The 25411-nt window shown below is 40.2% G+C and overlaps 2 protein-coding genes across 2 annotated transcripts in view; both read right to left on the bottom strand.

Moving 5' to 3' along the window:
- Positions 1-366: 366 nt before the first annotated feature.
- Positions 367-20158, bottom strand: INTS2 (integrator complex subunit 2). The gene is made up of 24 exons (XM_075113367.1): positions 19808-20158; positions 19181-19319; positions 18400-18502; positions 18045-18158; positions 17240-17370; positions 16969-17142; positions 16183-16409; positions 15232-15357; positions 14591-14662; positions 14381-14495; positions 13660-13728; positions 13113-13247; positions 12454-12630; positions 11611-11719; positions 10494-10598; positions 9855-10019; positions 9436-9637; positions 8794-8919; positions 7056-7245; positions 5870-6115; positions 4734-4841; positions 3290-3395; positions 2944-3120; positions 367-2096 (listed from the first exon to the last, which is right to left on the bottom strand). Exons 1-24 carry the CDS (start codon positions 20098-20100, stop codon positions 1927-1929), a joined length of 3579 nt encoding a protein of 1192 aa, XP_074969468.1. The 5' UTR covers positions 20101-20158; the 3' UTR covers positions 367-1926.
- A 113-nt stretch (positions 20159-20271) lies between these two features.
- Positions 20272-25411, bottom strand: part of MED13 (mediator complex subunit 13) — a 58144-nt gene continuing 53004 nt past the window's right edge. Inside the window, exons 29-30 of the mRNA XM_075113379.1 lie at positions 25079-25179; positions 20272-24363 (exon numbers count right to left, since the gene is read on the bottom strand). Coding sequence (XP_074969480.1) covers positions 24231-24363; positions 25079-25179 — 234 coding nt within the window. The 3' untranslated portion in view covers positions 20272-24230. The remainder of the gene's footprint in view (positions 24364-25078; positions 25180-25411) is intronic.

Genomic DNA, 25411 nt, shown 5'->3' with positions numbered 1-25411 from the left:
GCGCTTAGAACCAATCACAGAGGGGCGCGTTGGCTTCCGGGTTATACTCGTTCCTGGGCAAGCACGCGTTTACCGTGGGGGGACTGTATTGCAAAATACTTCAGTAGTTTTTGTTATCATTATTTACCTTGTTTTAAGCATAGTGCACAGAAAACACTACATTGGGAACTAAAAAAATGAGTAATTTTTTCTAGTCAAGTCAGTGGCTTTCAAATATGGCCATGCACGAAAGGCCCTGGAGAAGGCCCAGGCCCAGGGGGCTTCCCTTGGGTTAAAAGCTGGTTCTACATCTGGAAAACTTAAAATCAGTACAGAGAGCTTCCTTTGACATTAAAAGCATGAATATCCATAACTTGATCTAAATCGTACGTTCATTCTTTTTTATTTAAATACCACTACAACATATAAAATTACACTTAGAAAAGAGGGGGAAACAATTACATACATTTATATAATTTACATACTTTACATGAAGATGACAAAAATATACTTGGTGGCCAGACAGTGTTATCAGATGGTTACAGCACGCTGCTAGTCCTGGAACGCCAACCCCAGCGTGTCTGGCAATTCAGTACCAGCCTTCCCAAACCCCTGCCCGACAGGAGCAGGAGACAAGCTACGCAAGACTTTCGCAAGGCCTCACCAAAGAATCAGGCCATTAAGTTCTGGAATATAAACTGGTTTTAACTGAAAAATATTTTACTTATTTAAATAAGTAAATATGACCCTGGATGCTGTCATTTAAGAAAATAGTGCCAGATTGACAAGTTTAGCAAATCAAGTGTGTTGAAGTACTACATTCACTTCTGGCACAAGAGCCAAACCTTAATTTTCTTTCTCTGCCGCAAAAGCATGTGCTGCCTCACATAAGATCTTGTGCAACCTTCAGGAAACTCCCAAATATTGCACCACACGCCCCCTTCTGCAATGCCACAAAACCCATCTGTCAAGGTTAAATCCTGCAGCTTCTGTTTATGAAAGAACAACCAACTTCATGCACGAAGCACAAAGGATTCAGGCTTATTGTCCACTGAGCTGCATGTGACCACTTTGGTATGGCTGAAATCTGTCATTCCTTTCATTATAGGGAAACTTAGCTTCTGTCACAGTTACCCTCAACACTAATTTCTTTTAATCTTATCCTGATGACAACTTCAGATACCTTTGCACTTATTTCTTGAGGTCTTCCTCATCTCTTTTAAACTAAGTGATGTTAAAAAATAATAACCATCTCAGCTGCACAAAAAATATATATTCTTTAAAAAAACACATTTATACAGCTCATTTTGTAGTACTAGTACTTTTTTTAAAAGAAGCTTTTAGACCAGTTTCAAACTGTCAATGAAGGCTGGCTGATCTTTAAATGAAGTTCCTGATCTCATGAACTGGAACTTTGACCAGTGGTTTGAAAAACAAAAAACATTAAAGCATTTTCTTAGTACTCAATGTGGTGGTGGAAGTTACTTACACCACTTTTTCAGGTCTTCCTTGGAATACTTTATTCCACCATGCTCCGCCAGGCTCTGGAACAGCAGTTCATTTAACTTAAGCAAAGCGCTTCAATCTCAAGTTTTTCTTACCCATCACTTTGCTGTTTGCTCAACAAATTAAGCATTCACTTTTCTGAGTGTTATAGAACCCTTCCGGGTGTGCTGCTGTATCACTTCAGAAACCAAGCAAGCCTGAAAAATCACACTCTGTTTCACTGGAAATTATTCACCAACTCGATCAACCTCAAAAGTTTTCACTGGAAGCAACGTAAGGCTCTTGAAAGAATTATTTTCTTTCCAGCCATAACTGAATTGAATGAACGAAAACCATGGAGTTCTTGTGCTCCCATTCCTCAGTCCACTTTCACAGCTTTCTCCAAATATAGACACCATAGGCCGTAGGACTAGGTACAGCACAATTTCGTTTGCGTTCTTCCTAAATTCCACTTACGCTCATGTTAATTATTTCAATGATAGTGTTTTCAACACAGTGGCATAACCGAACATCAGGGTCCATGCTTGCAGTGTCCCTTGAACAGCTTTTGTTAGATGCATCTTTACAAAGTCCTGACACTTCATGTGGTTTCTCCTTTAGTTGCTGGAGACCTAGAAAATTAAGTAAAAGAAGCAAAGTACATCTAAATAAATAAATATTTTTTAAAATGGTGATATTACACCCATAACACAAACATGTACGCTATGAAATCACAAATCAGAGCCATCACTATTTCATACACCAGACTGAACTCCACAGATTATTTCTAGAGACACTACAACATTTTTCATTTACCTATGTCTTACTCCTTTGGACTTTTTTTAATATTCCCTCTTACTTCTTTTAACATAAATATTGCAGCATAGATAGCATCAGGGAACTTCGTATCACATGAACAGAGCTATTGTCTTCAGGCAAAAACATGCTCAAGATCAACTGATAGACTTAAATGGTTAATCTGTGTTCACACAATCACTATATATTTATCCAAACATGCTACGGCATGTGTAAGACTTCAAGTAGCTCATTTGACTTTGCTTTTCCAACAGATCAGGAAGATCTAAATGGCCATCACACCTCAGCTGAGGTGGTGAAAAGTCCTTGTGTTCTCAAAAGCCCATGGCCTTTGCTCACATCTTTAATTCTTAGACTCCAATAGCAAATTCTATGCACAACACTTGCATGCAGGGATACCTCTTGAAATGATACAAGCAGGGAAATAAAACAGAAGGAAGGCGGTACAAAGTTTAATAAAAGGGATACTTTCAGCCCCTTTAGACTCTAAACTCTCTCCTCCAATGCAGTAAATCCACCTATCCCTATTCCTACTATATTTACGAGACAACAGTAGTTAAATTTCATGCTGCATTCCAACTACACTCAAACTTTTGAAACACTAACATAATTTTCTCCCTGGGATCACGATGTTACTTTTGAAATACAAGGCACTTTACTTACGTGTAATAATTGGGTCAAAGTCTCTTGTCTGCGTAGCAACATCAGAGGCACAAACTTGTCCTATTTGTATCAGCAGAGACATAATATCCTCATACAAAGGAGGAAAGGCTTGACAGAATGACACCAAACAAGGCAGGGTTGGCATAAAAAAAGCATAGCGCTTCGACTGGGTTAAAACTATCAAGGAAATGAATAAGTAAAAAGAAATTATTGTAAAAATCCAGTCAAGAATTGTTGTTACTTTCACACTCATAATTAACACAATGGCATTAAGACAAAACTGCATTCAACCTAGACAAATAAATCTCATTTGCATGATGTATTCAGGGGTTGCTGGAGTGCTTACCTGTGAGTAGGGTTCCCATCACATTGATAGCTAAACGAGCCACGCTGAGAGATTTAGGTAGTGCGTACTGGATACACAAAAATGAAAGTAACTGGATGGCAAATATCTGTTAGGTAGGTGAAAGGCAAAAGAGAAATAAAGAGCAATAAAGTTAAAGATTGCTTTGCACTTTCTATCCAAAACTCTTCACATAACTTACAAGTTAGCAAATATTCCCTATTTTCCCAATAAGGAAATGAAAGTCAGGGAAGCCTTAATGACAGTTATTGTGCAATTTTTCTGCTGACATAAGAAAAAAACCCACACACATTTAACATTAATCAAATACCAGCATTAGTGTTTCAGAATCTCCCCAACAGACACAATTTGTTGTGACATTAACAATAAGCAACAAGACAACATGCAATTCACAATATAACCCTTGTAAAAACTGTTTAAGGTCCAACTTTAACTTTAGTTCAGTCTCTTCTCATCAGCAGTAACTTTATATTTGAGAAGGGAGAACAACTGCAAAGTTGGCTTGATGTAGAAAACAGAGGAATCTTTAGCCAAACAGAGGAATCTTTAGCCAAACAAATTCCAATTACCAGCAACCAGCCAAATATGTACTCTCCCCATGTCACACTATATCAGATCAAGGTCTACCAATTGCTTTAGAAAGTAATAATGAATGGTTATTTGCCATGGTTTTTCATAATCATCATGAGAAGACCTTCAAAAATATCAGAGAAATATTTCAAAATCAAACTCCTGGCTCCCCCTTTGCTGAGCCTGTAGTGAGAAGAAACCACCACTCTTCAGACCCAAATAGCATAACTTTGAGGAAAGCACATGTCATTCTAGCAGGCTCTGCTCTTGCAGTTAGACCAGGGGAAGAACTGGTAAGACAACTGGCAGAAGAGAAATTTCGATCAATTTAGAAATCTACACCTTACAGTCTAGTCCCAAGCTTGCTTCAAGAAACAGCAGTAATATTCCCTGGAAAAAAAAGACTTAGTAGCCAAAACTTTTCCTGAGAATGTATAAAATTTTGATCTTAAGGCTGCTTAATCTGTTCTACAGAATATTTTGCAAAAAGATTTCAAAGTTCATAGAATTTCCTGTAGCTATAAAGTATCAGATAAAAATTAAGTAGGCAAGACCTTTGCCAACTGATTTACACTCAATAAAAAGTCATTATTGCAGTGCTTTTATTCATGTTTTTGAGGGCAATATTGAAATTCATGGGTATTTCCTAAACAAGTGTATAGAGAGGATATGTAGTGGAGTTGTCACAATCCCCAATTTGGGGGCAAGGGCTAAAAGTGCTACAGATCTTACCTTAATATCCTGGGAGGTTAGAACAAGCCTTTTTTTAGTGAACCTTTTATTTTCTCCCCTTAACCAATACTCCATCCGGGTTAACTACTTACAGTGACTCTCAAACTAGATGACTGTCCAGTACCTGTTTTTCAAGTTCAGGCTGAGCAATGAGCTCCGGTATGAAATCCAGACAGATGTGCATCGATGGAATCCCCGCCACTGTCAGTGCCAGCAGTTCACATGGATAACCCTGTGCGATTAAGAAAACAGATGTGTCAAAGGTGTTTTTAAAATTCTGCTTCAATTAAGATTTTAAATTAGATTTTCGTTAATGCTTCTTTTCAAAACTAATATACTTGCCTATCTCTTCTGTTCAGAATTATAAGCAATAGGCCTGTTTCCCAAAGCAACAAGAGGCAGGCTGGGTGACAAACCCATGGTCTGAATCAGTTCTTTACCCTCGGTACTCAACGTATTATTTGCAAGGAAATTCTCCCTCCACTCCCCAAACTAAACCAGGCTACAGTGATCCTTTCCTTCTGTGCCTTTCCCCGGTGTTCCAAACCTCACCAGAGGCCCCAACTTGCTTATTTCACGACTGCACCATTATGACTTTTTTAGTCACTTAATCAGTTCCAGGTCAAGGCAAATTAACTCCTTTTAAAGAGACTGCCATCTGGCAATGACCAATTTAACACACACTAAACCCACATTCACATTTAAAAATTCGCTGATCTTTCCCCCCTTTTTTTGAAGACATACAGCTGCTTTGGCAGGGGCAACCCTTCTCCTTCCACTCTAATGAGATAAACTGTGCCCTAGCAAAAAGGAAAGATAAGAAGATGTTTACATTTGAAGCCAAATTACAGTTCTGAATAATGAGTATACCAATTTAAAAACATGGCCAGAAAAAAATAACCCACAAAAGATGTGGAACAAGCAATTCTACAATGATTAGGCCAGTTTTCTTTGGCCTAGAACGGACAAACTATTTTGGTATAAAAAAGGGCAGAGGCCCAAACAAAGCACGTGTTTAATGATGAGGAACAGGCATGATTTAGCTGCTCCCTTCTCGGCTGCAACACAGAGCCCAGGCACTGAAATCTGGAGGAAATGCAGGTACTATGAATTTGGCAAGCTGGGAAGCAGAGCAGTGGGCCATTATAATTTCTAATTTCTAAGGAACACAACCACCACATTCAGCATCCTTTGACCACTTTATTTGGGTCTTTCTTAACCAGAGAAACCATGGAAGAACTAAAATAGTGCAAAGCAGACCTGGAAATGAACTAGTTTGACTATGTTGGGATCCGCAATATACATCTGATGCAGCAGACAGCAGATCAGACACTGGACCTCTCGAAGATTACACAGCAAGCTATCTTCTTCTTCTTCTAGTTCAGGACTCTTAGGGCCTGTGGTACTATAAACATTCTTTAGCAAGCTGTGGGTATTACTGCTCTGGGCTTTCTCTTCTTCTGTAGGCAAGCAGATCTCTAGAAGAATCTGCACAGCAGCACTGTCCTGTGAAGAAAATAAGCAACAGAACATGCATAAAAACCCCCAATGAAATGAAGGAAATCAAATACAAAGTAATGACACTGTAAAAAATGGAAGACTCTCAGGTGGCTAGAATTCCTACACATGGATTTTTTTTTTTACATAGAATAAAAACAACTCAGTTCAAGAATGACAAATCCTGTAGAACATTTTAAAAAGCCCAACACTGTATCTGAATCAAAAGTCAAAAAAAAGTGTAAATCCAACAGATCATCATAACCACAGATCAAAAAAGTAACTTCAAAGGAATCTCACTCTGTTTCAAAATAAATATCCAATAGTCCCTTAAAGCACCCAGATCAGACAAAATATGCACATGACCATGTAATTCTCAGTATTCAGGGGAGACTACACTACTCATTTCAATATGAAGCGTGCTATTAACTCAAAAAATCATCTTCTAACAGGGACTATATATGTGACATTCTTCCAGACAGGGGTATGAAGAGACTCTCTGTGAAACAGGATTACTCAAGAATTCCCATCATGTCAAGCTAAGTTAACTATTCTTCAGCCTCACACTTTACAATGCTGGCTGCTTCTCTTAAATGATCATGCACAGGTTCATCACATTTATTCATGTTTTACTGCTCCAAATCTCAGTACAGAAAGAGCCTCTCAATAGCACAGTCAACAAGGCAAAAGGGCTAGTAAGCACAACTCTTCTGTTCTAACAGAAAGGAACACTATCAAAGCAGTTAACCAACACAGTGCTTCAGAGTAGAAAACAGAAGACCGAAAACATTTAACAATCTGAATACAGAGGTGGTTTTCTTTTTTGTGGTAACAGAAGTTAGTAGAAAAAGAAGGAAAAAGGTTTCCTTTTTTCATTTCCTGTTTCTGTATTTCTGTTTTATCATTGTCTTTCCTCACAACATTTAATATCCATTTCTCCCCTCCTTACCTGAGCAGCGAGCAATGCATTTTTTAATTCTTCCCTTGTAACTTCTGGGGCCTCTGGACCCATTGCATTGTTTTGGGATGGCCTAATGTCCTGCTCTGCTGTTTCTTTTAGGTGAGCATTGAGGTAAGCTTTTGAAGCAAGAAGATATCCATTCAACATGTGCAAAGTTACATCCATCAGAGGAGGACTCCTGATATGGGAACATATGGTAAAATAAAGACATTTCAGTAGGCAGATTAATAAGACAGTAAAAATATGAACAAACTAAAAGCAGTCCTCAAAGGCTCTTTTGGTTGTAGGCTTGTCATACTAAAGCCGTTCTCCCTAACACAGCAAAATACTAAAGGCCGCGATCCCTTCTGCTGCCCTGCCATTCAGTCCTACTTCTCTCATGCACACACGCGTATCTGTACACTCTACAAAAACAAGGAACTGCTCAAGAGACTAATCTCTGATGAACAAAGGAAACCCAGAAAGTGTTGGCTGTCTGTGAAGTAAGGAAAAATAATGATCTGAACGACAGGGGAAAACAAAGCAGACAAGCTCTGAACTGCTTCCACCACACTAAGATGATAGTTTTCAAATCACATTGCATTATAAATCTCCCCAACAGTTTTAGAAATATCAGGTTTTCAATTTGCATCCAGGGCTGAAGGGACATACATTTAAATATTTCGCCTATGGGTTGGGGATTAAAGATGTCATCAATAGAAACTTGAAGTCTAGCAGAGTTGTAGCAACTCAAATGAAAATTGGATTCACAGCTCAGTTGCTAAAAAGGCAAGGAGGGACAGATGCATACAAACAAGAACTGGAAGCACAAATCAAGTTGACTATTAGCCATTTATTATGAAAAAAAGGATAATAGAAAACTGGGAAAAATAAAGCACAGCTGACAGAAGACATGAAAAAGAATACACAAGGAATAAAACTAGGGACTGAAGTACATTTACAATGATTAACTGTTATCTTTTTTAGAAAAACAGATGCTATTTTTTTCATTACTATGAAAAAGCAAAGTTATAATTTACAAATTCTGACTTATTGTTTGCGTTATTTCATATTCTCCTTAAAAGCTGACCATTTCGCTAGTAAAATTCTCAGCTGATTCTTCTGCATCAGAGCCATAAAGCAGCATTACACATCCTCCTCTATCACCACTGACATCTAGAGGGACTAATTTCTAAGTACTGCTAAGAGATTTTCTTGAGAAATTATGCAAATCTACTTTTGTCATACCCATCGGGCACCCGCTGGCAGAAACTGTTACCCAAAAAGATGGAATACCTGCAGGTCCATGAGGGATGGCAAAAGACAGTGTGCAGTGGAAGGGTGTTATGCTACAAACTCAACCACCACCACCACCACGTGGCAGCAGCCATTTTAAGTATGCTGCAATGTCTGTTTAGAACAAACCCACGCACACAAACCTAAAATGGATGATCTATGTACAAATCCCAAAGTTTCCAAAATAGAAGCGAACGTAAGGTTGTCCAACAAGATGCTCAGCTGGACAGCACGATGTGCTGAAACAGCATGCACAGCTCGCTCAGTCCTCCGACCAACAAGCTTAATACAAAGAAGATGGAAATTACAAGCTCATATGATTAGTTTGAAAATACGTTTTGAAGTACTGAAAGCTTTTAGAAGTTTTCTGAGACACCTTTACGTTTAGCATTCACTATGTGTCAATGTAAGTACCACAGAACCTAAAAAGCTGAAGGAGGGAGATGCTTACCTATGAACTCTCTGATCGCATCTCAGTACAATCAAAGGATCAATCATCAGATCGTTCTGAGTGTATTTCTGCTGTCGGACTATTTTTACTGAAGGCTGCAGAGCATTAACAGTCATCACCCACAACCTACAATGAGATTGTTTTTATGATTTTTTTAGTAGACAATCCGTATGAGAAACGGGATCACAGCATCTGGGCACATACTTATCTCAGTTCTTTTCCAGTACTTTTCTAGGCCTATCAGGGAGCAAAAACCCCATACTTCATTTGCGGCCCATGAAGTTACCATGATATAGTTAGCTTACATCCACTGGAATTACAGCAACCAAACTGTTGTCACTGCAATAGAGCATCCACTTCCTCAAAAAAGTCATGCTCTTACTGCAGCGAGTTCGTATTTCAATCAGTAATTCAGCATAAACAATGTGCCCTATAAAACCATACTCCTATATTTTAAGCAAACTGGTGACTTCCTTTCCCCAGAGAACAAGTACCACCTTCCTTTTAAATCCAAAGGTTACAATTTTCAACAAAGCAAAAAGAAATGCAACTCCAACACATTCTATTCAGTCACAACCTCCAATTTCCCAGACAAAGGCATTACGTTACTATTTTTAAAACAGAAAGTGCCATTCCACCTACCTTCTTGGCATCACGGTGTTAAGAACCATCCAAAGTTTATTGACAGTCTGAAGAATCCTCCGAGGGACTCCGGCGTTCAGCAAGCGATTCATATTTGATGTCAATACTTCTGCATATGGGATCAATTCACCAGCTGAGAGAAGCGTTAAATGTTCCAAGATCTGCGTCAGCTGGGTGTGATTTCCAGGCAGCATGGAAAATGCTATCAAATAAAGACAATGGGATCTTGGTAAAACTGGATTTCTGGCATTTTTTCTGACTCCTTGACCTGAAGATCACATATTAACAAGCTTGCAGCAGAACATTTTCATTATACAAATGCAGTACGGTCAAATGAATTAAATGGCTACATGCTTTCAAACCACTACATGCCAACTAACTTGGAAAGAGCACTGCTTACTTCAAATGAAGTTATTTACCTTCTTGGAGCTGTCTGGGAGAGTGATTCTTCGCAATGTTTGTAAGAAGCATCCTCCTCAGTAAGGCATCTGTGCCCGTGATCTGTTCCTCACAGATCCAGTCTTCCACAATGCAGAGGTGTGGATAGTTAGTTGCAAGAAGGCGTAACAGTGCCGAATGCAAGCCTTTAGGGACATTAAGAAAGTATACGTCTTAATTCTAGGTAGCTACATCTTTCACCTGCCCATATTTGTGCCTACCATTTCAGCAACAGACCTTACAGAATCACTGCCAAGAGGTTCCACGACATGCACGTTTATAGCCTGATATTCTAACTCCAACAGAAAGGAGAAGTTACCTTTTGTAAAGGTGGGAGGACCCGATAGTAACTCTTAAACTCAGTCTGGAATAATTATGAATTCTCAGGCAATTCCTGCTTGAAGACCTACACTAGGTAGGTAAGACCTACTCTAAAAAGAACTGCCTTCCTCATGCTTTCGCTATTACTCTTTAAACATGCCTGCAATCTCAAGAGTTGGTATTGTCAGATTTTAAGAGAAAGAGAAAAGAAGGCACACTGTGAAACAGTCGATAGCCAGAGCTGGAAACATGCTTCGCCTTCCTCTACGCACACATGAGGCTTTCACACACAGATATACCTCCCAGTTCCTGCTGCAGTCCTTGAGCCTGCCGGATGAGGTACTTGATTGGAATCTGATCCATTAATGCCGAAGAGTAAGACTTGGGCTTTTTCTGCATGGCAGCTATAAGGGACAGGACAGGAAACCACGCAAAACAGTTACAGCTGGAAAAAAATTATTTCCCCAACTGAATCACTAAAGAAAGCATGAAGCGCTTGTCTCCCTGTTATCCAGGTAAAACTGAGAAATTCCCAAACATGCCTCATTCCTGTTACAGTATTAAATTAAGCTCTTCAGGAAACCAATTCTGTGAACACTTCCATTTGAAGATTTTCCTGGCATTTAGCTTTGCTCACAAGGTCTCCGTACTGTCTCTCATGAAGTCCAACAGATTTTGAGATCATAGCTCAAATCTGTACTTTCATTATTCAGGGTTTTTTACTCTTAAAAAAAAACCCAAAACGGTTATCAGTTGGTACATGGAATTCAAACTGTTGGCACACACAACACCCCGTGGTGAGGTGGAAGTTATAAATGCAGGAAGAACTATAATTGATTTTATAGCATTTCTGTCTTTCTTGAATAGCATGAAGAAAATAGCACTGATGAATGCTGGAATTTTTGCACCCTAAAAAGGGAAGGTAAAAACACCCACCAGAAAAAAATACTATGTTTTAATTGAAATTAAACTCCATCAATAAACTACACAATATTCGTTTAGAATTGATTTAACGTCTCAGTTTCGAAGGTAAAAATGGATCATTCGTTACTGTCAACTATAAAACTGCCAACCCAAATAAATGTGCCTGCAAGCCTGATGACACATGAATAAGTTATCCAAATTAAGTAAGAAGTCTGTTAATTGTCGCTGTATTTATTAGACGGTCATAAACATTTCTGGTAACTTTTTGGCCGGCTTGGAGCTTTTTTAATCTGGAAAACAAATAACTACTGAGTTTCAGCAGAAACTTTATCTCCTGAATTTCTACACCAATGCTGTATTTATTATAAGAACCTAAACTTCCTATGCTGTGCTTGAATCTGACAGCAAAATGAATTTTGGTTGTTTTAAGAATTCCTCTCCTTGCATCTAGTTTTCAGTTAATCTGTTTTCCCATGATGCACTCACACATACCCAGTATCTTTGTGTTTGCCAGAAGTGCTTCTTCGTACGACAGGACATAGTAGAGGACAAGCAATTGTGTTGTGATGCTGTATCGTTGAGCAAGACGAGTATTTTCCCCCTGTACATAGAACCACATACAAATGTCACATTGCATTCCTGATTCTTGAGAACAAAAACTTGGATTTACCTGCACGTGCAAAGAAAGATAAGGCAGTAAAGCCTTGAATAAAAATATCAAGCCATATGAGGTCCACGCTAAAAGTTGCAGGGAACTTTTCTTTTTATCTTTTTCCCCTTCTTTTTTTTTTTTTTTTTTAAAGTGAGCCTCAGACACAAAATGTATTTTTGATATCTTGGGACGCTGATAAGGAGTAATCCCAGGATTCCAATGCAACTCCATGCTTGTCACTCATTCTGTGTGTGTCCAAGTGACCATCCTCATACTTCTATCAAAATGGAAAGGCTTCTTCCAGAAACAGCTAGAGTGCTTCAGTTAAGGAGTATTTTTATCTAACAAGATCGAGTCGGTACAAAAATTATATAAGTCCTACATAAACACCTCCAACTTTTCAATCCATGAAGTGTTTTCCTTTGCATTTTTAACAGCATGAGTTAGTGAGTTCCCATGGGAACGGGCAAAACAGGAGCAAATAGCAATCCTTCTACAACTCTGAGGAGCTGTAACAAGATTCACTTCAAAACACACGACCATCACTGTAGGAGGAGGCAGTTTACTACACAGGCATTAACAACAAATGAGGCAACTTACAGAATCTGCAACAGGCATATTTACAGAATACTGAGCAACATGTTCGCATTACAGTACAGGAGAGAAGCAAACAAATCCTTTACCCCAGAGAGTCCTTGAAAAACATTCAGTATCTCCTGTTCCGTGACAGGCTGATTTGTGGCCTCTGGGTTGGATTTAGATGCAGGAGTAAGAATAGAGTTAATGTAGACATCAATAAGAGGCAGCAGCTGAGGATGGAGTGGAGTGGTGGTTTCACAGAGCTGCCGATAGATCCAGTCCTAGAAAATAACATGACATCACGTGTTCAGTTTCAAAGCTGGAGGGCAATTTTTTTGTCTGCAAGTACACTCCCTTTTAATTAGTTACAAAAAACGCAACTGAATGAGGCTTTGACTTTGGAGAGTGTAATACCAGTTCTCAGTTGGGCCTGGTCATAAACTGACTATCCTGGACCCTGCTCTGTACAGACCCGCCAATAAAACTTGTCCTGGCTGGAAATATCGTTCTGACTACAATTTTATTAAGCACAAACAGGGAGAGAGAAATAACTTTCTGATTCTTTTTAACTTCACTAAGTGTGGCCTCTGGATTACAGAGCTAAAACTGGGTACGCAAACATGATACGTGGTTCCTTCTTAAATTACATGGTAATAGGCCATAAGATTCATCAAGATTTCTGTTCCTATAATTCAACAAAAAACAGCCTCCAAAACCTAGTCAACGTTCAAAATTATGAACAGAAATAAAACTAAGGTCATACCTTAATGGATACTTTGTGCTTGGTGAACGATCGACTTTTTAAAAGCTGGTAAATACAGTGAATCGGCAAGAACCCAGTAATGTTGGCACTGAGACTGCCTGTAACAGGCACGCGAACCGCATGGGCCGTAACAACCTAAAGGAAAGTTTACAATTAACAACAAAAATACCGCACTCACCTTATCGCAACGCATAAGCACAAGGTGACAAAGACACACAGCTACATTCTTCTTGGCTTTTACTTATTTTTGGTTGTTTGGAAGCTGAAGAACGTTTTTATGTAGTTTAATAGAGTATGTGTGAAACTAGCATACGGACTACATCTGAGAACAATTTCCTGCTACTGCAAAAAATAATGTCATCGTGGACAATTTTTCTCCTTTGCTTCCCCGTTATTTAAAAAAGTCGTGTTCAAAAAGCATAATCAGATCAGAGTACAAAAAGAAAGAGCCAAGGCTGTTTCAGTACCAGCAGGATTCTTTTTGTAGGTCAAACTGAAGCGATTACAGAGGAAAGAAAAAAAAGACGACGACCTAGGCTTGAAATACCTGTTCAGTGAAAATCTCCTGTGTGAAGATTGTCTTCATTCTGCTGAGTGAGCTGGGCTTAATAACAATCTGAAACCAAGAACAAAGTACTTGTAATTTTAAGTTATAGCTTTCTCATAAATATGTACTGCAAATTTATTTTATAAGCTTTTAACTTTCAACCTTTTAAAATTTGTCTTCACTGGGATACCATGAAAATATTCACATCTATACCTCACGTGACATTTGAAAATACTTTTGTTTTCCAAGGTCTTATCCTAAAAACTACCACCTTAGCTTTTACATTTCATAAGACACTGTTTCATGATAGTAAATTGAAGGCAAGCCTCCCTTGGTAATTTTCAGAAATTAATCACTACACATAGAGACATTTCTTTAAACTATTTAAAATAAAAAGCTTGCAGCTCCGTTTGGAAACTACTTCAATTAATCTCCTAAAAAAGTTCATTCCTTGGAAATAATCATTTCAACAAGTCAGCACTTTCTGAAGATACTTTTATCACAACGTTCCTCTGTATCAAGACGTACGCGTAGTTTAATGTTATTCTAGAGGAACTAATTTAGTTAGTTACCCACTTCTTTTCTTTACATTTGCTTTAAGTATATTTGCAAAACAGAAGTCCCCTATATCAAAACTAAAGTAAATACAAGAGTATAAATACACATTAAAAAGTTAATTTTAACAGAGAAATGTATGTGCTAGAAACAGCCTAGGATTTACCTTCATTCCCAAGGTGGAGCAGACCAAATCAATGATAGCACTGAGCTGATTGCTGTGGAAATACATGGCTACCAAGAGCAGCATCTCTCCAAAAGAAGCAGACACACCTGAAATGCTAACAGTAACAAAGAGGAAGAGTTAATTTCCAATAGGACATAAGTAAATGTGAGATTGCTGGAATCATTAAAACCAACAGAAGCCTGCTCTCACCTTTCAAAGTAAGCTTCCTCCTTTATCATCCAGCTAAGCCACATTACCATGAGTTGCTCCTGTTCCGGGGTGCTGCACAAAGAAAAACCATAGGAGATCCTTTTCCCAGGAAATACCACTACTTTTACTGACAATCACGAGCAGAAAAGCCAGTGTTTGAGGAATCTTCCACTTTAGCATCAAACAGCTGATAAACACTGATATTTAGCACACGCTTCAGTCCAATTGTCAGGCAATTTCCTGTCTTGAATCACACAGCCAAAAGCTACATCCATTAAATTCCTACACTGCTACTCTTCGCACGGGTTCTCTAACCAATCTAGCCATAAACTTGTTCAATGGAAAAGTGAACCAGTAAGACCTTCTTTAGCGTTCAAGGCCATTCCAAACTAAGCTAACGCCGACGCTCCCTTCTCAAAAGATTTGCCAGGAACAAGAGCGAGGGCAGAGTGGAATATCAATTTACTCACCACAGTGTGAGACAAATCCCTTCAACCAACATACAGACATTTGTATAAAGAATTAGGAGAGAAAAGCTGTGCAGCTGGGGCGGGGGGGGGGTGTGTGTGTGTGTGTGTCATTGCCTTAACGGTGTTAAAACAGTAACATCTTTACAAAGCTCCTCCTTTACTGAGAGGTACCTGACCAGAGTGGAGAAGGCCAGAAGCATACAAAAGGAAAGAGATACAAAGCGAACACCAGCTGGAGTTGCGGGAGGCCGGCTGGTCATCAGCTGCAGTAGCTGCTCAGCTTCTTCATCAGTTGGCCTGAACAGGACAGAAGAAGAACAAAACCACGCTGTTAATTTAAAAGCAAAGAGACTTCCAATCTCACCACCCTGGTTAAAGATTACATTTTCTCTGTTACTTAATGTGTTAATCAGGTTGCCATCAATAAGTGAGTATCAAGATTAACTGGCATTTCTCTTTGAACTTAAAGACATAAGAATCTCTGTTAAGAGATAACAAGAGTGAGAAAACTTCCCCGGGATATAATCTTGCCTAGTAGTACAAAATACCTAAATTAAAATTAACAATGCATGACGAGGCTACATAAGCACTCTCTAAAAAGTAAAAGCAGCAGAATAGAAATTCTAAATTCCCGTAGTGTACGCTGCTGGAGTTTTCAGCTGCTTTCTCTTCTACACGCTGCTCCGACCAGGCTTAGGCCTGGACTTCTTGTATCAAGTCAGTAGAACTGGTTTTGCAGCATTAAAGAGCGAGCGTGCCACGTTTCTCACATTATTTTAGATTTAAAAAAAAAAAATCAGCAAAGTTGGTAAATGGATCTTTACCATCAGAATGAAAAAACTTTTCTGCTAAGAATAGTACTGGAAAGTAAAAAAGATACATGCCTCCACAGACCTTAGCACTCTCTGCACTATAAAGAAAATTCCATCAACTGGTAACTCCAGCCCTCAGCACGCAAGAAGGGCCTCCCCTAGTACGAAAATCAGCGAGTCCTGCCAAGACTCTTTCAAGGACACAATGGCATTAAAAGACAGCTCATGTTAAAAGTGCCCAAAGCTCTCAACCTCTCTTTAAATGGACAGACAGTGAACAAAAAACACAGAGCATGAGAACAGTCATTACTTCAGCCCAGCAATTCCCATCAAAGCGCAATAGAGACGTAACAATGCGCTGGCTTTCACAACATGCTCTTCCTTCAGTCCTGAATACACAGACACATTCGGCTCCATATCAACATCTGCTTCTTCAACAATGTGTGTGCTGCGAACCGTGGGAAGGATTCCCATGAGCTCCAGGAGCAGCTGCCTCCTCATTTGCCAAAGCACAGAGCTGATATTATCTCTTTTTCTCTGTGTAAGAGGTTAAAAGATGAAAACAACAATGTAAAATTCATCCCACCAAACAATGTATTATGTAAGAGCCTCCATAATGATGAAGTCAAGGGGAAAAAAAGGGGGGGGGGGGGGGGGGGAATTTTTTTAAAATACAATTTTCAGTACCGGGGCAACAGACAACACGTGATCATATTACAACAGCTTATTAAACCAAAACACAAGCTTTAACTAACTCAACTAAACTAAGCAAGTCAAGACACAACTTCTTACTGTGAACACTGAGGATGAACGTATTTATCAGGTAAAGATTATGAACCTAACAATTCCCTGGCTTCCATGCCGATTGAATCACCCACCCAAAAATCTCTCAGAGGAACAACCAAATAGCTGCCTTCAGGGACGCTATTTATAGACTTGACGGTCCTGTAAGAAGACGTTGCCTTGTAAAGGTTGCTCCAAACCGGGCAACAGGATTTACATGCGTTCAGACAAATATGGGTGCCCACATCCAGAAGAGTTACAGCAAGCTGTAAGAGTATCTTTTAAAAACCAGAATATTTAAAGATTTTCATACCTGTTGGCCATTTCGGATAAAAGTTCCAAACCAAGTTCGAACCTTTGCATTTGTTCCAAGTAGCAAACCACTCACAAAACACACCAGGTCACTCACTCCATCATCTGAAGCTTCATTTTTGGTGTGATCCAAGGTCAAAGCCACACCAAGTCCTGGTAGATGACACTCTTCCACCTAGATCAAACGCTCAGGCTCAATCACCTTCTTTGTGTTTAAAGCTCCAATAAGGATCATTGTTATGATTCTCATGACAGACTAACGACGGACTTACCACCATGCCTCGGACCCTCAGAGCTTGGGAAGGGTTCATTTTACACAGGTGGCGAAGTGCTTCTGTTCTACGGCGGCCTCCGACGCTTTCCTCGTCCTGCCGTTCACCATTCTTAATCAAACCTCTACAGACTAAATATCCAACAGGAGGCATAAGTAAATCCAGCCTTCCCAACGGACAGCCACGAAACATAAACACACAAAGTCAAGCCATTCTGTTCAGCTCACCATGATTTATTAGCTGGGCCACACAAATCTTGTCCGGGCAAGAACTCGTGATCTACGCTATATAAGCAGAACAAGGAAATGGTCTTTCTCCTCAGAGAAATCACAGCTTCATTACAGATTTATGCATCATCCAGTTACTACTCGTACTCTGCGTAACGTAACCTGTGCATCTGGCAGCCTTGGAGACTGAAATCTTATGGCGAGGCAAGGGATGCTGAACAGGCAATGCCAGTACAATTTTTTCACCTCATAATGTGGCTCAGTCTAAGGGACAAGAACGATCAGCAAGCCTAGACCAGGTTCGTAGTCCCAGTCATTCACTGCCCGAGTCAGCCTTTATAACGGTGACCTGCAGACGAAAAGCTGCAACACACACAAGACTACGAGGTAGGCTGCAAAAAAGGGGAATTGGTGTAATGAGAATGGGAGCCCATCAGCACCTCTAGGTATAAACACCTTCAAATTATACTTCATGAGCCAAACGCTCTCCCGTTCAAATATTTATGATGCCTGGTTTAGGCCAGAATTAACTATATTGCTAGAAAAAGTAAGCCGGATGAGAAGAAACTGTAACTTACCCTCATTAAAGCTATCCGGAACGTTGGCCACCAGAAGGCAGAGGAACCAGGCTCCATTTTTAACGTGCAACAGAGCTTCAGCCACATCAACTATTGGCAACAGTGAAGGCAGCTCTGGATAAAAAGACAGTTTTAGAAGTCACAGTGTTTCACTGTGAAACAAGTAAAAGCATGCTTTTAATATGCATTTCAATAACACGCTCAAATCAATAAATGGAAAATCAATCTGTGATCTGTTCCTCTTTCAAAGAGCTAGACAGCCTAGATCAACCTCAAGTCAGTCACAATGGCTCCAAAAGTTACCTTTTTACATTTGTAAGAAGTTAGAAAGCACTATAAGTACAGAATACTACACCTGCTTGCAAAATGCAGAGAACATCTGCTGCCTCCTCCAGATAAACAGGACTCTCGAAGAGCTCGGAAGATTTGAGAAAGAATTCACCATTTGATTCTGACACCTACAAGACATTATTCATCATCACTGAACAGGTTTTATGAAGCGATTTGTCTTTTATGGCTTTAAATTCAGCAGATGAAAAACATTAAAACCTGTCAAAAATGTACAGCTATAAACACAGAACAGGCAAGAAAAGCGTTTAGCATTAAGAAATATTTACTAGTAGAAATACTTCAGTACAGCTGGTCTCTGATTCTTTCCAGAAGAAGGAGAAATAGCTCACAGACAATTCTAAAAACATGATAAATTTACACAAGGAAAATAAAATGCTGGCAGGGGGGCGAGGAGGTGGAGTATGAGAAATAAGGTGGCTAATAACAAAGAACTGGATGGAGGAAAGCTGTCATTTCATTTTCAAATACAATTTCTCCACTGATGCATCACAAAACCACTTTACATCTGAGTACAGCATATTACAGACTATACCGTTTATATCATATTAGAAAAGATTACCCTTGGTTGTTCTGAGGAAGAAAGACTGCCAAGCTGGGTTCGTGAGGAGTTTAATCACAAGCCACCGTTCAATCATGCTGAGACTTTAAGTCTTGGTGAAACAAATAAGAACTGGAGAGGAGCACTCACACACACCAGCAGCACCAGAAACAGAACCTGACAGCGTATCAACCTGCCCACAGCGCATTTTCACTGACACAAAATTCACAGATATGGACAAATTTACCTTATTCATAATTGCTAGTAATTCGCTAAGTACGAGACGAAGCCGACGAGGCGAATCGCTGTGTTCAAATTCCAGTGTCAGCCCATGCTGAAGCTGCGACACCAAGATGCTTTCTCCAGTACCTCCTCCTAGCTTGTGCCTAACGGCCAGTTAAACCAATAACTGTTAAATGTTTCAGCAAACACAGACATTGTATCAGTTAGAGAAAGAGAGTAATTCTGTAGGGATTTCTGTCGCACCAACGATCAGAAAACACTGCTGTACATCGGGAAATCTGTTTCTGCAGCAGGTTATTGAAACATCAAGGGTCTCTAGTCCCCAGCTGCGGAGACAACAGGCAAGGAAGCGCATCCACTGGTCTGTGTCTGCACTAAAGAGGTGACAGTTCCTAAAGGAGGGTCAGCCGCCCTCCCGGGCCGGGCAGCCCCGCCACCGCGGGAAAAGAGCCCCGATACAGACAGTTAACCCGCTCCCTGGATGCTGCTCTCCCAAAATTCGGGGTTCTCCCAAGAGATTACTTAGGAGCACGAAAGACGAGGGGGACGCGAACGGCCAGGGCAGCCCGCCACTTCCACCGCCACACCGAAAGCCCCGCTACGGCTCTCCCCGCGCCCTTCCCCGCCTTACCGGAGCTGCTGCTCCTTGCTGGCGTCCTGCTCCAGGGCGTGGAAGTCCACGGACAGCAGGGCCACGATGGAGTTGACGGCCTCCACCCCAGAGAGGAGCCGCAGGATGAGCTTCTTGTCCTGCGCCCAGCTCTGGCTCTGGTCGGCGGGGGCGCAGAGCGCCATGCGCACCAGGCAGGGCAGCAGCAGCCGCAGCTCGGGGTCGCTGAGCGCGGCCAGGCGCACCACGTCCACCTTCTGCATCGCTTCGAAGGCGTACGGGCTGACGAACTGCAGGCCCGAGCACTCCGCCATGGCGGCCGCGCCTCCCCCGCGCCCAACCGCCCTCTTCCGGCGCGCGCCGAGCGCGTCACGCGGGTAGGGGGCAGAGTGAGGTCATCTCCGCGCGCCGCGGCGCGAAGGCTGAGGGGCGCAGCCCCGCCCCCTTCCTCCCCCCCCCCCCGCTGTAAATAAGAGACACCACAATCAAGGCTTCATGAATAATTTATTCCATTTGAAATTTTTTTAAAAAGTATAAACCTTTTTCATTTCCTCAATCACAATTTGTACAACTCAGTGTTTATGGCATTCGGCAGCAATAGTGTTTGTTCCTTAATCACTTGTATTTTGTTTTTTCTTGTCACGATAAATACGACGACTTGGCCCATGGCATGTGGCGGCTGCGTGAGAAGGTAGAACAGCTCCCCTTGGAGTGACCCAGCGCTGCCGGGGAGGGTGACATGTCCAGGAAGGAGGAGGCCACAGGCTGTGTCATCCCGACCCCGGCGCTGCAAGGTCCTCACATCCAGTTTACTCGGAAAAAAACCAAACCAATAGCCTAAAGCTAGATGGGTAACGTCCTGAAAAGGTGACCCCTGAGGATTGTGGTAGGTCCCAAATCCAGTTCTACTGTAAATTAAGCTTTACTCCACTGAAAATAAAAGTACACCCACAAACAATAATAGTAAAAGAAAAACCAAACCCTTGAAGGATGAAGCATAGTCCTGGGTCCTTTACTAGAAGGGGGGGGAAAAAAAAAAAACCAAACCCAAAATAAAAAAAAAACAAAGCTCCAAACCTTCCCAGCTGGAGGTTGTCAAGACAGTAATGTCATACAATGTCACCTAATTAACGAATTCCCACAAGAAACCCAGATCAAAACATCGTTTATGCAGCATTACTATCAAAACAGACTGATATGCTGTGCCATACTGTTGTGCAGCAAATTATACGGTGCAATAGCATTTAAAACATTTTACTCTTATTTTTGAAAGCTTTAAAATAATGCGACATAATATTTTGATATTACAGTATTAACAGAGAGTGCTTGATTAAAGACATCTGCAAGTCTTCAAAGCAACACATGAAGTTAAAATTACCAATGAAGGTAAATATAGAAATACAATAATCTGCGTCATAACTGTCAGCTAAGTAAGAACATAGCTGAGGATTTAAATATAAATTCATTTAACTAATTATTTCAGGAAATATTAGAAAGACCTACATGTTACAGCCACTTAAAAACATAAGGGTTGTTTGCAAGTACAACTGGTGGCCTGCTGGTCCGCCACCAGGGTTTTCAGAAATCTAATTCAGAGAGTAGTGAGTCAGAGGTGACTAAATGGCTTAAGTACAGTAATAGCTAGGACAACATATCTTTTTTTTTTTTTTAGTTGGAATGGAAGGATCTCAGATGCTTCTTTCACTGAATACTGAAGAGGAGGTAAACCTCCACAGCTACTTAACAGAGCACTGCCAAGAATGGTATTTTCTTGCAAGACCATTTTGAGAAGCTAGAGCTGAAATTTTCAAATACTTTGGCTTGTACTTGCTAAAGAACCCAAGTTACTGGATTGTGACAATTTTATTTATGAACCAGCTATTATGTGCACTTAAAACAGCTAAATGAATGTAGCTAACGAAAAATAGTTTGCCCAATGTAGTAGCCAGCTCCGTGGTGCTGGCAGGTTTGATACATACATTGCGGGCTGTGACTATCACTCCAGAAATGGCCCTCCTAACCTTCTTCTAGTGGTTACAATATTAATATTGACTTTAACTGCATTTGGGGGAGGGAGTGGGAAACTGGCAGCTTTCACAGTTGGAGAGTTTCACAGGGAAGGCTGTGGTCCAGGTAACAGAATACAGTTACACCAACGTTCAGGCAGCTGATTGACTTACCTTTATGAATACAAGCTAGATTCAACACAAAGAAAGCCACACCAAAAACCCAGCCCTTGGAACTTGGCTAACTGAGCCAGGGTTAAAAATGACCACTTGGCAACAAAGCTTAAAAAAAAAAAAAAAATAGGTAGGACATATGCTTTGAAAATTCCAGTTTTAGGAGCGCGTTTCACTTCAAAAATCTCAGCCAAATGAGGACAAAAAAAAACCTTCTGTAAGACAAAAATGGGCTGTTCAATCTGCGGTACACTACCATTATCAAGATAAAGTAATGGACAGACCCAGTTTTTAACTCTATTTATCAAAATATGCTAGCTTCTGATTGCACTCATGTTATTTTGAAGAAATGACTGAAAATTTTCATCACCAATCGTACAACTTCTTTATACAAAACCGAAAAAGTTGCTAATATTGTATATACATGATTCAGTGAGACTGTTCCTATGAAAAATGACCTCAGGGAGGTATTTAGCATTTACGAAACATGATTTTCATCAACACAGTACGTTTTGCAAATGCAAGCGAATTCTTCCTTGTAGGGGATTAACAGCGGGTGCACAAATGGATCTTAAAACCTGCTCCTTTGAAGGTTTCAACCAGCAAGACAGACAGCATTAAGACCCAGGACACGGGTTATCACAACAGGCTCACGTGAGCACTGCAGGAGTTAAGTTTTTAATCTGGCAGTCAGATGAGGAACCCAGAAAAAGCATATGCAGCTGCTCTTCAGCACCCGTAGGGGCTATTTTAGAGCAGCATCAGACATTTGGCATGTGCTAGGAGAAAGGAAGGAAACTACTGAGAAAAAACGGTGACTGTAGATAGAGGGAGACGTTTACGAAAGCCTTGTGATTTGTCAGTCCCTTCCTTAGGGAGGGCTAAGCCTCCTTGGCACATGCCCCAGCCAGAGCCTGAAAAGGGGATACGGGGAAGGCCATACACTGATACTTGGGACCTTCACCACAGTGCCAAAAATACATTAAAAAGGAAAAAGTTCAGGGTTTCGTGCTGTCTTTTTTCCTAGTGGAATAAAATCTGAATACCAGAATTCACTGAGAATCTATATACACCACATTTTAGTTAAACACACACCAATCTTAAAGTCAAGATTGACTATTTTTGCATTTGTAAAATGGCTAGAGCTGGGCTAAATTTCAGCCTTACAGGAGACTTTGGATAAGATCAGAGTTTTCTGTGTTCCACATCAGATTCACGTTTTATCGCTAACGTGGAAGAAAATAACGCATTCACCACAGTGCCAAGAATATCTAGGCAACAACAATGCACAACAGATATTCTTGTAATGTTAAAACTTGTGTGGAAATAGATCTGAGAATCTAGCCACAGCCCTGAACCATAACACAAACTTCAATTGAAGAGTTTATTCATTTTATTCTCACTACAAGTTAAACCACCTACAATATCACTTATATATTGCCATTGTTACTCTGTAAAGGTGTGATATAAAATGCTGTAAGACCCGGTACCTTTTCAATTTATATAAACACAGTGAACTTCATTACTGTACATGTACTCTGCAACTACAGCTTAGCTGTAAATCCCCCACACACAATGGTATGGACATTAACCCCTCTATCCCCATTAAACTGTACATCAAGACAATACAAATTTACTGTCCCCACCCACCCCTTACAAAAAAATAATACTCTAAAAGCAACCTACTGCAACTTTTAATTAAGACGATTACATATATTTTAGACCAATTGCTTTAAAGCAAGAAGGCAGTATAAACCTTCTAGGAAAATTTTTATAAAAGAGGTTAAGAAATATAAGACAATTTATACATTTAAAAACTTACAATAAATAAGAGATGCAGGCATTTTTGAATACTAGGTACTATAATCCAATACGAGAACATCTTGATGTTCCGAAGCCATAGGTTGAAACTTATTCTTCCTCGTGTTTCTTCTCATCTCCATGCTTTTAATATTCATTAACCATGACTGGGTACTATGGCTCATTACTCTTCACAAATACTGCGGTTGGGGTAAAATGGTTAATTTTGCTACTAAAAATGTTATAATACACTTTCTGATCATCATTCTAAAGCGTCCCCCACAGTCGATGACTCCAAGACAGTCGGGCAGTCAGTGCCCCTCTCCTAAGTCAAAACAATATTTGCTGGAAGTAACAAGATTCATACCCCATCGCACACAACTTGCACTGAGAAGAATTATAACTTAGTCCTGCAGTGAAAGATCCCTTTTCCTCATTTTTGCCTTGCAAAATTCAGATGAAGATCACAGCATATTCATGATAAAGTTATACAACTGATTCAGCACCACAAAATGAATTGGGAGACATGACCGTCTGTCCTGGGTTGCAGGATCACAGGTTAGCCAGGAGAGTGCATTGTACTGTTCCAGAACAAACCTGAAAAGCAAACAAGCTTCCATCAAGCCAACAGATTTTCTCACCAGTATTTTGCAGCCCTAATTTAATACAATCCACTTTCCTTGGTATTAAAAACTTAAAATAGGTTTGCCATATTCTGAAATAACATGCCTTCAGAATTAGTACAAGCAGTTCAAAGCTAAACTATCTTTCAGTGGAAAACCGTCATTTTAATTGTCTATGCTTAATTAACGTCAAGAGATTCACGTATTTTAAAAAAAACCCAAACACAAAGGAAAAAGCCTGATGTTTTCTTAACAAGCATCCTAGGTTTACATGAGTGTCTCTAGGCTCTTGTACTTGAGCATTTCAGTATTCCCACAGGATCACCATGCACGATTCTGGCTTAACTACAACTATCTTCCAGCCATTTATGCACTGTCTTCTGTGTTACACCTCACACTCTCTTCTAGCCTGAGAAATTCATTGTCTTCCAAATATTTTCATTTGTAATCAACACTGATTAGTTAAAGAAGGGCTTACAGATGTTTGTTTTTAATTGCACTGTTCTGTGATAAAGCTGCTTTTTAATCACTCAAAGCACGCAATTTGTATTTTATCTGTGACACACTAAGGATATCAGCAGCACAAAGAAAAAACAAACGGCACAAAACCCAAACAAATACGTAGCTGCACTGCAGCAGTATTTAAAAGGAAATGCACAGTATTTTTGCGAGTTATCAGTCATAAATACCTGAGCACATCAGAAGTCTGATTAGAATCAAGTGGATGGGAGTGTTTACTGTGGAGTAGCTCGTCTGATTGCACTGAAGGCACGTGGAGGTGCAAAGAGGCCTAAGGAAGGAAGACACACGCCAGCAGTTACTGCCTGGTTCAACTCCAGCATATTTCTTTCCTCTGTATTGTTGCTTTCTTCCCTCTGTATGGCTGACCTGCACCTTGCAGCCACCTTCTACTCCCTGACACACAAGCCAAAACAAATCTTTAAGGCCATCACCAAGTTCAGGAACAATCAGAATATAAAGGAAATGCACCCAGATCTCTCCTAAAAGCATGGTGCCAGCAG

The sequence above is a fragment of the Phalacrocorax aristotelis genome, chromosome 18 (genome assembly GCF_949628215.1).
Source record: "Phalacrocorax aristotelis chromosome 18, bGulAri2.1, whole genome shotgun sequence".
NCBI lineage: Eukaryota > Metazoa > Chordata > Aves > Suliformes > Phalacrocoracidae > Phalacrocorax > Phalacrocorax aristotelis.
The sequence above is the reverse complement of the archived record's forward strand: the minus strand, read 5'-3'. Positions and strand labels throughout refer to the sequence as shown.

Bases quoted from the DNA above. Each gene is read 5' to 3' on its own strand.
- INTS2 (XM_075113367.1), bottom strand. From the start codon at position 20,100: ATGGCGGAGTGCTCGGGCCTGCAGTTCGTCAGCCCGTACGCCTTCGAA. The intron at 18,503-19,180 runs GTAAATTTGTCC...AATGTCTTGTAG, and splicing joins TACTAGCAATTATGAATAAG to GTGTCAGAATCAAATGGTGA. The intron at 14,663-15,231 runs GTACCTCTCAGT...TTCTTTGTGCAG, and splicing joins GCCTTCTCCACTCTGGTCAG to CACCCCGGAACAGGAGCAAC.